General features: G+C 40.7%; 1 protein-coding gene across 4 annotated transcripts in view; it reads left to right on the plus strand.

Moving 5' to 3' along the window:
• Positions 1-17107, plus strand: part of sema5a (sema domain, seven thrombospondin repeats (type 1 and type 1-like), transmembrane domain (TM) and short cytoplasmic domain, (semaphorin) 5A) — a 225063-nt gene that overhangs the window by 97032 nt on the left and 110924 nt on the right. For all 4 annotated transcript variants that reach the window (XM_059972528.1, XM_059972527.1, XM_059972530.1 and 1 more), the window contains exons 5-6: positions 4462-4561; positions 6459-6504. In XM_059972528.1, the coding sequence (XP_059828511.1) occupies positions 4462-4561; positions 6459-6504 (146 nt within the window). The remainder of the gene's footprint in view (positions 1-4461; positions 4562-6458; positions 6505-17107) is intronic.

Genomic DNA, 17107 nt, shown 5'->3' on the forward strand with positions numbered 1-17107 from the left:
GAGAGATTTAGGCCAGTTAGAAGAGTGGGCTGAAAGATGGCAGGTGGATTTTAATGCTGATAAGTGTGAGGTGCTACACTTTGGTAGGACTAATCAAAATAGGACGTACATGGTAAATGGTAGGGCATTGAGGAATGCAGTAGAATAGAGTGATCTAGGAATAATAGTGCATAGTTCCCTGAAGGTGGAATCTCATGTGGATAGGGTGGTGAAGAAAGCTTTTGGTGTGCTGGCCTTTATAACTCAGAGCATTGATTATAGGATTTGGGATGTAATGTTAAAATTGTACAAGGCATTGGTGAGGCCAAATTTAGAGTACTGTGTACAGTTCTGGTCACTGAATTATAGGAAAGATGTCAACAAAATAGAGAGAGTACAGAGGAGATTTACTAGAATGTTGCTTGGGTTTCAGCACCTAAGTTACAGAGAAAGGTTGAACAAATTAGGTCTTTAACCTTTGGAGCGTAGAAGGTTGAGGGCGGACTTGATAGAGGTATTTAAAATTATGAGGGGGATTGATAGAGTTGACGTGGATAAGCTTTTTCTATTGAGAGTAGGGGAGATTCAAACAAGAGGACATGAGTTAAGAGTTAAGGGGCAGAAGTTTAGGGGTAAATATGAGGGGGAACTTCTTTACTCAGAGAGTGGTAGCTGTGTGGAACAAGCTTCCAGTAGAAGTGTTAGAGGCAGGTTTGATTTTGTCATTTAAAAAAAATTGGACAGGTATATGGACAGGAAGGGAATGGAGCGTTATGGGCTGTGTGCAGGTAGGTGGGACTAGGTGAGAGTAAGCATTCGGCATGGACTAGAAGGGCTGAGATAGCCTGTTTCTGTGCTGTAATTGTTATATGGTTATATGTTCTGTACTTTTCTTCTTATCTCCCATTTCTCACAAACTAATCCCAAATATTTAGGCTTGACTACCTGATAAGGAGATCAATTAATTGGTGGCAAGTGTTAATGCACTTGGGTTATAAGACATAAAAGCATTTGGAAAGTAACGGAGGTTTGTAAGTTGAATTAATTTTCAATTTTATTCCAAATATAATTGATCTAATGTTCAACTGCAAATGTTAATAATGAAATAAGCTTTTGAAAAATTTACAGCTATAGGTAATTGTATATCTGTAAAATTGCCCACGGGCCATTCTGGAGGAGGAGAATTTACCAGCATTGTTTTAGTGTGTTGTGGTAGTCATGGGGTTTAACGTGTTCTTCACTAATCTTCATTGTAACTGTGTTTTATTTGAACTTTAGATTGCAGAAGTACATGCAGATACTTATTCAAACCTTTCTAGATTCAATTTTTTCAGGCAATTAATCCATCCATGGTATCCATCTATGGTAGTGTTAGCATGACACAATTACAGCTCTGGACATTGGAGTTTGGAGTTCAATCTGGCATCCTCTGTAAGGGGTCACTGTATGTCCTTCCCGTGGGTTTCCTTTGCCTGATCTGGTTTCCTCCCACAGTCCAAAGACATACTGGTTAGCAGGTTGTTTGATCAATGTAAGTTGCCCCATGATTAGAATCAGGTGAATTGGGGGCTTGCTCGGTGGCATGGCTTGAAGGGCCAGAAGGGCTTATTCTGCATCGAATCTCTAAATAAAAAGATATATATATATATTTCTCTAGATAAATAGATATATTATAGTCTGAGGTCCTCCAAAACAGTCTTTTGATGTAATTTTCATACCATAATGATGTATCTGGGGTTAGCATGCTCTCTGATTGACTCATCTTCTCTGTGAAGACCATGCACTAAAAGTACAGTGTTAGTTTTGCCATTTGTTTTTTAACTTGTTCCTGCCATTTGATCCCTGTGGTTGAAAGATTGATTGAAGCAGGGTTTGGAGTTCTTCCTTTATTCCTGTTTCTTTGAACTGCAAATACCATTTTTGAAAAGGTGAAATTTTGAAAATATTTTTTTCTTCTGATATTCTATTCTGTATTCAGTTACGATGACGCTTTCCAGGTTTTGAGATAAGTGACTTCTCAGGAGTTCTTGTTCTTTTGGTATTTTATCAAATGCCAAATAAGAAAGTCAATCCAAGCCAGTGTAGGAACTGGTGGAGCTGAAAGAAACATTTCAAGTGTTGTCCAGAGATTCAAATATGAACAATGCACTAAATTACTAGTGTCAGCTACTGGGGAGAAGAAAAGGTGGTAGACCCCTGGGAAGGGAGCAAAAGCTTCCTTTTCAAAAAAGAATGCTAATGAACCTGGTGAAGCAAATTCCACAGGGAAACTTGGGAGGGTGAAACTTGGAACCTCTATTTATTCATTAAAAATATGTCTTGACAGAGAGAGAAGTCAATTTTGTTTCCAGCAATTCAGTTGAGGTATATGAAGTATGATGCTTAAAGTAACAGACCACAGCTACTGCTTAAGGAGCAGGAGGAACTTTGCATCAGTTGTATTATTGCAGAAGTGCATATTTATTAATCATTCAGACAAAAGAGTAATGCATGAAATTAAATTTTTGCAAATTTTGCAAAAAGATCCCAAATCTATCCTTAATTCTTTGCAATTTAGTGCTATTTTCAGCAGGTAATTTAAAATTTGAACAATTCTTACAACTAGACTTTGCCTGAGAATAGTTTTTTTTAAATACACCTGTGTTTATTTAAAGCAAGTTTGTTTTGTGTAACAAAGTAAAAATGTCAAAGTAAAATCTCTGTTAAACATTTCAGTTCCCTATGAGGGCCAGTGATGGCCAAAGTCCTTGAATCCCAGCAGACACTGTATTGTGTCCTTGTACAGTAACTTATGCAATCGGGACGAATAGTCCTCTCAGTGCCTGGACTTGTGAATAACTACCTTGGCCAAGCTCATGAGCAAAGAGGTCCTGCTCCTCTCTCTACTCAAAGAACCATTGCAACTTGCCACACTAGGCCTACAGAGGATGCAAACTCACTGGCTCTCCACTTGGGCTTGGATCTCCTGGACAACCTTAATATCTACATCAAGCTGCTGTTTATTGTTTATAGCTCAGCATTCAATATAATTTTACCCTCAGTTCAAATCAACAAGCTCTAAAACCTGGGCCTCTGTTCCTCCCTCTGTAACTGGATCCTTGACTTCCTCACCAGGAGACCGCAGTCTGTAGGGATTGGAGATACCATCTCCTCCTCACTGGTAATGAACACTGACATACCTCAAGGCTTCACGCTTATCCCACTGCTCTGTAGACCCACAATTGTGCGGCTAGGCACAGCTCAAATGCTATTTATAAATTTGTCGATGACACAACTATTGTCAGAATTTCAGATAGTGATGAGGAGGTGTATAGGAGTGAGTTAGGTGGGCTGGCTGAGTGGTGTTGCAACAACAACATTACACCTAATGTCAGTAAGATCAGGGAAGGGGAAGTCAAGGGAATGCATACCAGTCCTCATCAAGTGATTGATTGGCAGTGGAAAGTGTGAGCAATTTCAAGTTTCTGGGTGTCAACATCTCTGAAGATCTATCCTGGGCCCAACATATTGATGCAATTACAACGAAGGCATGACAAGGGCTGTATTTCATAGGAGTATGAGGAGAATTGATATTTCACCAAAGACACACAGATTTCTACAGATATACCATGGAGAGATTCTAACTAATTGCATTATCCTCTGGTATGGACGGGTCACTGCACAGGGTCAGAAAAAGCTGCAGAATTGTAAACCCAGCCAACTCCATCATAGGTAGTAGCCTCCCCAGCACTGAGGACACCTGCAAAAGGCGATGTCTCAAAAAGGCAGCATCTATAATTAAGTACCCCCATCACCCAGGACATGGCCTCTTCTCATTGCCATTTTCTCATCAAAGTGAGGTACAGGAACCTGAGGACGCACACTCATCATTTCAGGAACTGGTTCTTCCCCCTGCCATTAGATTTCTGACTGGACAACAACTCCATGAACACTACCTCACTTTTTTGCCCTCTCTTTTTGCTCTACTTATTTTTTGTTATATATTGCAATGAACTACTGCTGCAAAACAACAGATTTCATGATGTGTGCCAGTGATATTAAACCTTATTCTGATTCTGACCCAAAAAAATGATGGGAAAACCCCAGGAAGCACATATTTTATTTGTTGATTCTAAATTCAGAATTTTGGAAAAAGGGACTTTTAATCTTGTCAGTTATATTTCTGGGAAACTGTAGTACATCTGGAAGTTTATTTTCTTCTGTTCCAGTGATGCTTTAATTTAGTCCCTATGGGCCTTGTAGAGGTGGCACTTAGGTGATAATATTGCTGTAATTCTGACAAGACAAACACTTCGGTGACAGAGTGAAATAAATCTAGGGCATAATTCTGGCAAACTTAATGATGAGACGTGATTTCAAGGGCTTTGTGTCAGATTTAATTAATCTAACTCTGTGCATTTCGATTACAGACATTGACACAAGTCTATTGAGCACCACCTTGTTGGCAGCTGTAGGTTACAGATGTTTCTACTTTCTTCTCAGACATTGTGCCATGGCTGCACATATTTAAAGCTGCAAATGTAACGGACTACTCACAGTTGACCTTTGACCCTTCTCAAAAAGAGCTCATCGTTGGAGCAAAGTAAGGAATATTTTTCTTTTTGTATTTATTGCAACCCTTGATGGGTTTGGAAGCTGTAATTTTTACATGCTTTGTAATGTTCCAACACGAATGGATATTTCTTTTAATCCCCAAATCAATCAGTTTTGCTTTATTTACTTGACTGCTCTCATCTACTCAGTTCAGTCTTGATTACCCTATAAGATGTTATAAAAAAAAGATAATCTGTGTTGTAAGAGGTTTGGTATTGATTTTTATCTTTAGAGAAACTATTGCTGTTTAATAATAATTTTCTGCTAATAGCATTGTTGTAGCTTTTAAATGAAAGATATGAATATAACCGCCTCACAGGACTTAGCTGTGTGTTAGTTTGTCTGGGAAGTTATGCTCGCTTGCTTTTTGGGGATTTAGTTTATGTTGTGGCCAACTTGGAAGATTTGTGCAGCTTTAGGAGCAGCCCAAAGAAAAATTCCAAATTGCCTAAAACTGGTGATTATATTTCATATCTGTTAAGTTTTCTGACAAATTGAGTGATGATTTTCCTCAGCATGTTGTGCTATTAATGCCAAACTAGATAGCTGTCCAGTAGCAGTGTTGGTCAAACTTTTTAAAGGAAAAAGTGTGAAGGAAACAGAAGAATACGTGCCATCTTTTATTTTAAACAACTAGGTACCTTAACTGGCCAATACATGTAGCACTGTTTAAATTATGGCAACAGCATTGCTTCAAAATAATATTGTTATTATCAAAGACTTTCTGCAACATGATCAAAATATAGTTTAGAATCTGTAATTAAATTACACATAACAAAACATTACCAAGAATATGTTCATTAAGATTACATAAACAGCGGAGTTCCTGTGCCTTTTAATTTATATGTTTCAGTTTTGTGCAGCTGTTAAAACATCTTGAATTTAGTGCCAAATAATTAGGAGAGGGCTGATTGAGACTGAAAATAATCTAACATCTGAAGTACTTAGGACCATGAAGACCTGCTGATCTTAACACCAGAACCACAGTAAAATATTGTTGGCCCTTCTCCCATGTGCGACTGGCAAGGTACTTTCCTACTGATAAAGAATGTTAGCCAAAACAGTCATAGCTGGTTCCTTGGGGATAGTCCCAAGAGATCAGGAAGATGAGAAAAGTGGCTTTTTGTGTGAGAGAAGCTGAGGAAGACAAGTGAACATTCAGGGAAGGGAATAAATGTGGGCTGGGGGCCATCAATTGAATCTGAGTGAAAGTGTTTGGGGCTGAGGAGAGATTGTCACAAGGAGACCCTGAAGTTAAAATGTTAATTAATATGTTGCTTCTTTATAATGAACCTTATGGATTTCTATTCTGCACTGTGGAATCAAAAATTGCTTTTGGTATATATGAAGGAATCAGACTGCTTTCCATATTTTATTTCCTGCCTGTTGAGAAGTTGCTGATATTGAGCTATAGGATTTATGTGATGGGATAGTGGAATTCATTTTTAGAGTTGCAGTGTTGCTAGCTCTCTATTTGGAGTAATCAGCTTAAAAGAAAAAAACTTTTCATTGTTTTTCAATTTCCTTTATTTTGAAATCTCTACTTGATGCTTCTTAATTTTCTTGGTTCTAATGAAAATAATCAATTCCTTGAGCTTTTCATCACATCTATAAACATTCATTCTTAGTGACTCTTTAGGAGTCCTTATTTAGACATTGCAGGATGTTAATATCCTTTCTGGAATTAATTTAGATGTACACGTTACACTAATTATGGAAGCTACTTTGGTGTTCAATTCTGAGGAACTTTTCTGTGATCCTTGCTCAGAAAAGCCTGACAACACATTTCCATAGAGGCAGAGTGAGTTGGAATCTGTAGTGTTGATTGCTCTGATCACATTGAGCATCAAGTAGGCCACAATCACATAAATCCATTTTTCTTTCAGGAACTACCTCTTTAAGCTGAAGCAGGGAGATCTGACTTTAATCCAGGTGAGTGAATTAATTTTGTACTTGTTCCAATGAGATAACTCTTGAAAGAGCTCGGAGAAAATTTACAAAGACTTTGCTAGTTCTTGAGGACCCGAGTAATAGGGCAAGGTTGAAGAGGTTACGGCTTTATTACCTGGAAAGCGGGAGAATGAGGGGGCTGGGGATCTTACAGAGCTATACAAAATTATGAGGGGTACAGGTAGTGTGAATGCTTGTAGGCTTTTTCCTCATGGGTTTGGTGAGACTAGAACCAAAGGTCATAAGTTTAGGGTGAAGGTGAAATATTTAAGGAGAATCTGATGGAGAACTACTTCACTGAGGGTTTTGTGAGTCTGGAACGAACTGCCGGCGGAATTGGTAGATTCAAGGTCAGCTGTGACATTTAAGAGAGGTTACATGGATGAAGAGGATTTGGAGGACTATGGTCAGGATGTAGGTGGATGGGACTGGAAGAAGACCAGGCTGGTACTAAATTGGCCAAAAGGCCTATTTCTGTGATAAAGTGTATAATGACTGTATGGGATTGGGTACATTACCAGACCAATCCAAATAGTTTAGGACAACATAATGTTTGATTAACATGCAATCTTGAGACTTGATTGAGGCTCTTCAGTCTTACTGCTATGATTCTAATGGTTGCTGTAAAGAGACTGTATTTCTTTTTGTGTTATGGGAGAAACTGAATTATCTTAATTGCATTTATATGTCTAAGGACTTGTGTACAAGAACATAGATAGGCAATACCCCCTCCTATCAGGCAGAAGATACGAAAGCCTGAAAAGTATCTACCACCAGGCTCAAGGACCGTTTCTATCCTACTGTTAAAAGACTATTAAACGGCTCCCAAATATGACCCCATAATCTATCTTATCTTGACCTTGCACCTTATGTCTGTCTGCAGTGCTCTTTCTCTGTAACTGTATGCATTACTCTGTATTCTGTTGTTGCTTTTCCTTGGTACTACCTCAATGTACTGATGAAATTATCTGTATGCATGGCATGCAAAATGGAGCTTATATTGTACCTTGGTACATATGACAATAACATACCAATTTATAGATCATTGAGTCTGCTCCATATCTTAGTAAGATTATAGAGTCATGGAGAGATGCTGTTTAGAAACTGGCCCTTTGGCTCACCAGCTATCAATCACCTATTAAGACTGACTGGATCTTGACTCTACTTTTCCTGCCAGTCCACCATAACCATTGACTCCTCTGTGCCCCAAAGATCTGTATCAGCCTTAGACATTTTCAGCCTCTATAGCTCTCTGTGGTAGACTCCAAGATTTTTGAACTTTTGGAAAAGGAAATTCCTGCTTATTTGCTTCTTAAGTAGATGATCTCTTATTCTGAAACAGTGTCCCTCAGTTCTAGATGCTTCTACAAGGAGAAGCATCATCTTGGCATCTACCTTGTTCAAGCCTTTGAGTATGGTTCAACTTGTCAATCTTTTCTCATGACACAAGTCTTTAATTTCTCAAGGCTCTTGGAATACATTAGCATGACTTTAGCATTGTCCGTAGCAATGGCAGTGTTTTTAAAAATCTTTTTCTATCATTTTAAATCTTCTTTGAGAGTTAAAGGGAGTGGCACGTCAGGTGAAATATTTATTGTAGTTTATGGCGATGCTTCTAAAGCTCCTATCCAATAGGCAGCAGAGTTCTTTTCACAAACATTTCTTTACCTAGAGCAATACAGACAAAATTGCAGAAAAAAATTCCATGCCAATGACTATATTATGATACATCAGTATTATATCAATTGCATTATTGACAGAAGCAATTGTTTTAAAGTGAAGAAAAATATACAAAATTTGATATGCTTCTACATGACCACAGGCCAAAATAATGTACTTCATGAAAATATGTTTTAGGATGAGTGAACACAGACTAAATTAAACTTAGAAATATTCTCACCCATATGACTAAATACAGCATAAAATAAAACTTATTCATCAAAGGTACAGAGGAGACAAATGCCTATTTCCTACAATCAGTGCTAGTAAGGAATTCAATTTGTAACATGTAGTGCAGCTTAATAGAATTTGAACTTTATATTTGCTTACATAAATCAATATTTGATACATTGAAATAATTTTCTATGGGTCACTTATTGCACAAAAGCTCTGTTCCTTTATTTTGATTTTATAATGATAGAAACCTTGAAAGCCCAGAGAAGAATAGTTAAAGGAGCAAAGTAAGGGAGCTGATAATTCCTGGTTTGAAAGGAGAAAGCCTGAGAGATTTCCTACACACCTCTTCATCCACCACTGCTTCTGAAACTGGATTGCTGAAGTCCTTGTGTAATAGTAATATAAGATTGAATAGAATATTTATTTAATGCAATAAAGCCAATGTTAAATCTAATCTCCTTTAGGAGTGATTTTAAATAATAATAGTACTCATCTAGTAGGAATAGGGCAGTGAAAATCAGTGTGGAGGACCTTTTTCCATTTTAGTTGTTTTATTTTCCTCACCTGATGAAATAAGAGATTTACAAATGAATGTAAAAGTTGGGTCCAGTAATAAGATTTGGGCTTCAACATTAATAAAAAAGCATGGAAATCCTACCTTTGCAGTAGAGCTAAGCCAGACAGTTCTCTAAGAATCAGTTAAGCAATAATTAAAGGAGAGGGTAGTTGAACTCTTTTACCTTGCTTATCCAAAGGAAGGTTTCTCTGCTTATGTAGTGTATATGGTTTCCAGCAAGGCATTTGACAAAGTACCTCATGCAAGGCTTATTGAGAAAGTAAAGAGGCATGGGATCCAAGGGCACTTTGCTTTGTGGATCTTCAGAACTGGCTTGCCCACAGAAGGCAAAGAGTGGTTGTAGATGGGTCATGTTCTGCATGGTCAGAGACCAGTGGTGTGCCTCTGGGATCTGTTCTGGGACCCCTTCTCTTTGTGATTTTTATATATGAGGAAGTGGAGGGATGGGTTAGTAAATTTGCTGATGACGCAAAGGTTGGGGGTGTTGTGCATAGGGTGGAAGGCTGTCAGAGGTTACATTGGGACATTAATAGGATGCGAAACTGGGCTGAGAAGTGGCAGATGGAATTCAATCCAGATAAGTGTGAGGTGGTTGATTTTGGTAGGTCAAGTATGATGGCAGAATATAGTATTAATGGTAAGACACTTGGCAGTGTGGAGGATTGGAGGGTTCTTGGGGTCCGAGTCCGTGAGACACTCAAAGCTGCTGTGCAGGTTGACTCTGTGGTTAAGAAGGCATATGGTATATTGGCCTTCATCAATTGTGGGACTGAGTTTAAGAGCCGAGAGGTAATGTTACAGCTACATCGGACCCTGGTCAGGCCCCACTTGGAGTACTGTGCTCAGTTCTGGTCGCCTCACCATAGGAAGGATGTGGAAACTATAGAAAGGGTGCAGAGGAGATTTACAAGGATGTTACCTTGATTGCGGAGCATGCCTTATGAGAATAAGTTGAGTGAACTCGGCTTTTTCTCCTTGGAGTGACGGAGGATGAGAGATGACCTGACAGAGGTGATGAGAGGTATTGATCGTGTGGATAGTCAGAGGCTTTTTTCCTAGGCTGAAATGGCGGCAAAGTTTTAAGGTGCTTGGAAGTAGGTACAGAGATGGCAGGGGTAAGTTTTTTACACAGAGAGTGGTGAGTGCATGGAATGGGCTGCCAGCAGCGTTGGTGGAGGCGGATATGATGGAGTCTTTTAAGAAACTCCTGGACAGGTACATGGAGCTTAGAAAAATAGAGGGCTATGGGTTACCCTAGGTAATTTCTAAGGTAAGGACATGTTCGGCACAGCTTTGTGGGCCGAAGGGCCTGTATTGTGCTATAGGTTTTCTATGTTTCTATGCTTTTCATGGATGCTTTATTGCTATTTGCTCCTGAATAGAAGCGGAGTATCAACTTTGGTCTTAGCAGGCAGTAAATGATTTTGTTTGTGAGTAGGTGCTAAGCCCTAATGTTCCTATGAGTTTCACCAGTCCTGATGAAGGGTCTCAGCCCGAAACAGCTTCTGTTTGCTCTTTACCATAGATGTGGCCTGGCCTGCTGAGTTCCTTTAGCTATTATGCTCTTCAGTTTCAACAATGGAGAATGTCAATGGAGTCACAGTATTTTCCTTGGATTGCTTATTTTGATTAATGTTATTTAGCTGAAAATTGGCCAGCTTTCTGTGTGCTCTTACTGCTGCTCTGCATGATGGAATTTCTAGTCTGCACTCTTCATTTTTCTAGTCATGCTCTTATGCTCAGTGCAGTAACACTTATCAATATTCTTATAGAAATGAAACGTGGTCTCGGTCTCAAAATTCCCTTTTGAATCTAAAGGGTCTGTTTGTTCTTGCCTAAGGTAAAAGCTACTACTGACTTTGAAGGCAAGTTTGTGAGATCTAGAACTTGTCAGTAATACAATACATAGTGTCACTTTCTATGAGTTAGTGTACAGAAAATTAAGTTTGTCTCATGAAAGCCTTCAACACTGTCTGCTGACAAGGCCTGTGGAAGATCATGTCAAAGTTCGGCTGCCCCGCCAAATTCATTCAGATGGTACGCCATTTCCATGATGGCATGATGGCCAGGGTGCTGGACAGCGGAGAATCCTCTAAGGCATTCCCAGTCACCATTGGCGTCAAACAGGCCTGTGTGCTCGCACCCACACTATTCAGCATGATGTTTACTGTCATGCTGAATAATGCCTTCCAGGACAGTGATGCTGGAATCTGCCTCAAGTATAGAGTGGATGGGAAGCTCTTTAACCTGAGGAGACTTCAAGCTATTACCAAAGTGAAGGAGACTGTTCTGAGAGACTTCCTCTTTGCCGATGACTGCGCCCTGTATGCTGGCTCAGAGCCAGAGATGCAAGTCAGTATGGACAAATTCTCCATGGCTTGTGAAAACTTTGGACTCACCATCAACATCAAAAAGACTGAAGTCACGCACCAGCCTGCTCCTCATGCACTGTACACAGAACCCAAAATCACAATCAGAAACTGCAGGCAGTGGACCAGTTTACTTACCTTGGCAGCATCCTCTTCTGAGCAGTGACTATTGATACAGAAGGTAACTGCAGAATAGCAAAGACAAGTTCTGCTTTCGGTAGACTGCACTCCACTGTATGGGAATATGGAGGAATCAGCCCAGCAACAAAACTGAAGGTCTGCAGAGCCGTGGTACTCACTACCCTCCCGTATGCCTGTGAAACGTGGACTGTGTATCGAAGGCATACAAGACAGCTCAACCATTTCCACATGACTTGTCTTTGCAGAATATTAGGCATCAGATGGCAAGACAAAATACCAGACACTGAAGTTCTCTCTAGAGCAAGTCTACCATCAGTTCACACACTGCTGATGAGAGCACAGTCCCGGTGGGCAGGTCATGCCATCCGCATGCCGGACGAGAGCATACCCAAGCAGCTCCTTCTTGGGGAACTTTCTGCTGGAAGACGCTCGCATGGAGGGCAGAAGAAACATTACAAAGACACACACTAAAGGCCTCTCTGAAGTCGCTTGACATAGACATGACCTCTTGGGAATTGCTGGCACAAAATTGCCCTACCTGACGCGACCTCATCCACAAGGGCTGTCAAGCTTATGAAGCAAGGTGCACTGCTGAAGCACAACATAAGCGCGAGCTGCGCAAGTCCAGAGCCACCAGTGCAACAATTGCTGTGCCAACCCATGTCTGCCCAACATGTGCCAGGACATTCCATGCCTGAATTGGCCTGACCAGTCTTCTTCTGACACACTGCATCCAGTCTCAAAGTGACTAATGGTGTCGAGGTCTTCATCGACAACAATGGACGAACCTCAATGAGTTAGTGTACAGAAAATTAAGATAGGAATTTTATTATTTTGGATAATAAAATAATTTTAAGTAACATAAAAAGACAGCTTGAATGGAGACTTTTAAGTATTTTAGTAGCTGATAGCTACAATGCTTAATGATAGCATTGAATACAGGAGCAAGATGGTTATGGTCCATCTTAATAAAACATTGGTCCGACCTTACAGTATATAGTTGTGATCATGCTATAGAAAAGATGTGATAGCATTGGAGAGTGTACCGAAGAGATTTTCCAGGATGTTTTCTGGGATGGAGTGTTTCAGTTATGAGAAGAGACTGGAGTGGTTAGGTCTGTTTTCCCTGGAGTTTACTTGGTTGGGGGAATGAATGAGGTAGTTAAGATTACAAGGTATGGAAGTAGTGGATTGTAGGAAATTATCCACCATTATTAGAGGTAGATGAAAGTGGAGTGCATACATTTAAGGTAGGAGGTAAAAGGTGTCGAGGGAATCTCTTCACCCAGAGGATAATGAATACCTGGAATGCACTGTGCGAGAGAGTGGTAGAAGCAGAGTTGTTGACAGCATTTTTGAAGTGTCTAGGTGAGTATATGATCACCTAGACATTGAAGGTTATGGGCCAACTGTTGGAGCTGGGATTAACACTTCTGTGTGCTCACAGGTCTTTCTCATCCTGATGAGCCAAATGGCCTGCTTCCATGTTAGAAACATACAAAGCCTACAGCACAATACAGGTCCTTTGGCGCACAAAGCTGTGTCGAATGTGTCCTTACCTTAGAAATTACCTGGAGTTACCTATAGCCCTCTATTTTTCTGAGCTCCATGTACTTATCCAGGAGTCTCTTAAAAGACCCTACCGTGTCTGCCTCTACCACCATTCCACGCCCTCACCGTTCTCTGCATTTAAAAAAAAAACTTACCCCTGTCATCTCCTCTGTGCCTACTTCCAAGCATCTTAAAACTGTGCTCTCTTGTACTAGCCATTTCAGCTCTGGGGGAAAAGCCCCTAACTATCCACATGATCAATGCCTCTCATCATCTTATACACCTCTATCAGGTAACCTCTCATTCTCCATCACTTCAAGGAAAAAAGGCCAAGTACACTCAACCTATTCTCATAAGGCATGCTCCCCAATCCAGGCAACATCCTTGTAAATTTCCTCTGCACCCTTTGTATGGTTTCCACCTCCTTCCTGTAGTGAGGTGACCAGAACTGAGCACAGTATTCCAAGTGGAGTCTTACCAGGGTCCTATACAGCTGCAACATTACCTCTCAGCTCCTAAACTCAATCCCACAATTGATGAAGGCCGATGCACCATATGCTTTCTTAACCACAGAGTCAACCTGGTGCAGCAGCCTTGAGTGTCCTGTTGGCTTGGAACCCAAGATCCCTCTGATCCTCCACACTGCCAAGAGTCTTACCATTAATACTATATTCTGCCATCATATTTGACCTACCAAAATGAACCACCTCCCACTTATCTGGTTTGAACTCCATCTGTCACTTCTCAGCCCAGTTTTGCATCCTATTGATGTCCTACTGTAACCTCTGCCAGTACTCCACAGTATCCACAACACCCCCAACCTTTGTGTCATCAGCAAATTTACTAACCCATTCCTCCACTTCCTCATCCAGGTCATTTATAAAAGTCACGAAGAGTAAGGGTCCCAGAATAGATCCCTGAGGCACACCACTGGTCACCGACCTCCATGCAGAATATGACCTGTCTACAACCACTCTTTGCCTTCTGTGGGGGAGTCAGTTCTGGATCCACAAAGCAATGTGCCCTTGGATCCCATGCCTCCTTACTTTCTCAATAAGCCTTGCATGGGGTATCTTGTCAAATGCCTTGCTGAAATCCATATACACTACATCTACTGCTCTTCCTTCATCAATGTGTTTAGTCACATCCTCAAAAAATTCAATCAGGCTCGTAAGGCACAATCTGCCTTTGACAAAGCCATGCTGACTATTCCTCATCATATTATGCCCCTCCAAATGTTCATAAATGCTGCCTCTCAGGATCTTCTCCATCTACTTATCAACCATTGAAGTAAGACTCGATGGTCTATAAATTTCCTGGGCTATCCCTACTCCCTCTCTTGAATAATGGAACAACATCTGCAACCCTCCAATCCTCTGGAACCTCTTCCATTCCCATTAATGATGCAAAGATCATCGCCAGAGGCTCAGCAGTCTCCTCCCTCACCTCTCACAGTAGCCTGGGGTACATCTTGTCTGGTCCAGGTGACTTATCCAACTTGATGCTTTCCAAAAGCTCCAGCACATCCTCCTTATTAATATGTACATGCACAAGCTTTTCAGTCCACTGTAAGTCATCCCTACAGTCGCCAAGATCCTTTTCCGTAGTGAATACTGAAGTAAAGTACTCATTAAGTACCTCTGTTATCTCCTTCAGTTCCATACACACTTTTCCACTGTTGCATGACTCTAACTCTGTAACACCATCAATTAGACTTTAGCCAGATGTATTATTTAAAAGATGGATAAATATAATTTGATAGTCACTAATTTTTAAAGTGAAATTAAATATTACTGTAATAAAATTTCATAGTTCCTTAAAAATGCAAAACCTCCTGTTTGTTCGTATATTTGTGTGTTTTCTCATTTAAAGCTATTGTGGAGGAGGAAATTGTAGTGAAAACACATGACTTAAAACAGCATGTGGAAAGGATAGATAGTTATTCCTTGAGTATTTGAAAATCAAGTCTGAAAATGCCATCTCTGATATATTAGAATGATCTGTCTAATCCGACTATTTTGAAGGGTGTCAGACTTACAGTAGGCATGTAGTCAGTCTTAATTTGTGCAACCAGTGGTGTATGTGTTGTACGTAAAATACTATATCCATTATATGGATAATTCTAGCCTACCCTCTGGAACAGTATAGGAAGCCATTTGGTTCAAGGGAGTTGGTGATGGTCAACAATTGCTGTTTCGCCAGTGGAATGCAATATCCTTGAATTAATTAAAAATAATACGGTTAGTGTACATAGTGCACTTTCACAGCATTTCAGAAAGTTTAATATCTGTTCTTGAGTTGAAGTCATGAACTAAGAACTGTTACTTGGTTGAGATGGCCGTGGAGAAATTTACATGAAAAATTAAATTAAATTCTATCCTTGGAATGAGATAAGCACTATCATACTTGTGGAGCATGAAAGTGTTTTAAGTGATATTAAAGAAATGTTTACTGTATGAACCTCTAGCACACTGAGAGGATGGAAATAGAAATGAATTACCATTTCTATTATGAAGTTATTTATATTGCAGTTTAGATGCTTCTACAACAAAACTAATGAAGTCTTTCCCATAGAGACACTTGGCTACATTCTGTACAGAACTACTGCAGTTCCAATGGCAAAAGAAATTACATTGGATAATAGATGGGGTTAGAAGTAATAAAATGTCTGCACTTTTGCCACTGACTTTCAATCCTTTCGAGTTCTATTAGACCATTTGTGTAACTTTATGGCCTTTTCTAGATCTCACAGTCTCCATTTCAGGAGGCAAAACTGTCATTTTCTGCAAACCTACTGCCTACCACAGAGTGCACTTCTTCCCACCTTGTCTTGTAAATATACTATTCCTTTCTCCCAATTTATCCACCTCTGAAGCATTTCCCCTCAATTTGAAACCTTCTATTCCAGGACATCTGAAACGTCCTCCTCCTTCAGGAAACATGCCTTCCCTTCTGCTGTGGTTGATAGACCTCTGCCTCGCATTTCATCTATTTCTCGCACTTCTGCTCTCACCCATTTTCTGTCCCTACAGGATAGAGATAGAGTTCCCTTAGTCCTCGCCTTTCATCCTGTAGTCTCCACATCCATCACCTCATCCTTAATCATTTCCTCCCGCTGCAATGAATTCCCACACCTTCTCTTCCCCACTCCTTTCTGCCTTCCTCTGTGACTCACTGGGCTGCTCATCCTTTCCCACCTGTCCCTCCTTGACAACTGGTTCCTCCCCCTGCACAGCAGGAGGTGTAGCACTTCTCCCTACACCATCCCTTTGACGACCATCCGAGCCACTTGCACTTACTGTGCACTTTGTCCAACCTCTCTGCTGCATCTGATATGGCATCCTTTACAGTGGCAAGACCAAGCACAGACTAGGGCACTAGTCATCCTGAACTCCCAGCTGAATGGCATTTCAGTTCCCTTTCCAATTCCAACATTTGCTTATCCTCTGGCCTCCTCTACTGCCACAGAGAGGCACCACACAAAGTAGTGAAACAATGTCTCATGTTCTATCAATAATATGACATGAATTTTTCAATTTCAGGTAACCTTCACCTCTGGTGTTGCACCCCCCAACTCCACCATCACTCTCTCTGTCTTTTCTTCCAGTGCATTTCTGGCCCCCCTTTCCCACAATCCCCTGCCTGGTGCTGTCCAAACACTTCACCCATTAGTTCTTTCCTCCACCCCACCCCCGCTCCAATCTCATACTGGTTCCATCTGGCTTTCACCTTTCTTACAGAGCAGATTCCGGCAGCAGTCTGCACCTTCACCCTTTTCCCCCCTCCCCTGACTGTCTCCATTTATCATGTCTCCCCACTCCACCCATCACCCTTCCGACCTGGCTCAAACTGCTCATTATCCTTTCACCTCTGGTCCTTGTTGCACCACGCCCCCTCCTCTTTATACTGGCTATTTCCCCTCCCCACTCTCAGTCCCTATCTCCCACAACTGCTGAATGACCAGCTAAGTTCCTCCAGTGCCCAGATGATTTTTGTTGCTCACAAATACAGCATCTACAGTGTCTTGTGTTTCTGTAAAGTGTTTGCAAAT

Source organism: Hypanus sabinus, chromosome 6 (assembly GCF_030144855.1).
Source record: "Hypanus sabinus isolate sHypSab1 chromosome 6, sHypSab1.hap1, whole genome shotgun sequence".
NCBI lineage: Eukaryota > Metazoa > Chordata > Chondrichthyes > Myliobatiformes > Dasyatidae > Hypanus > Hypanus sabinus.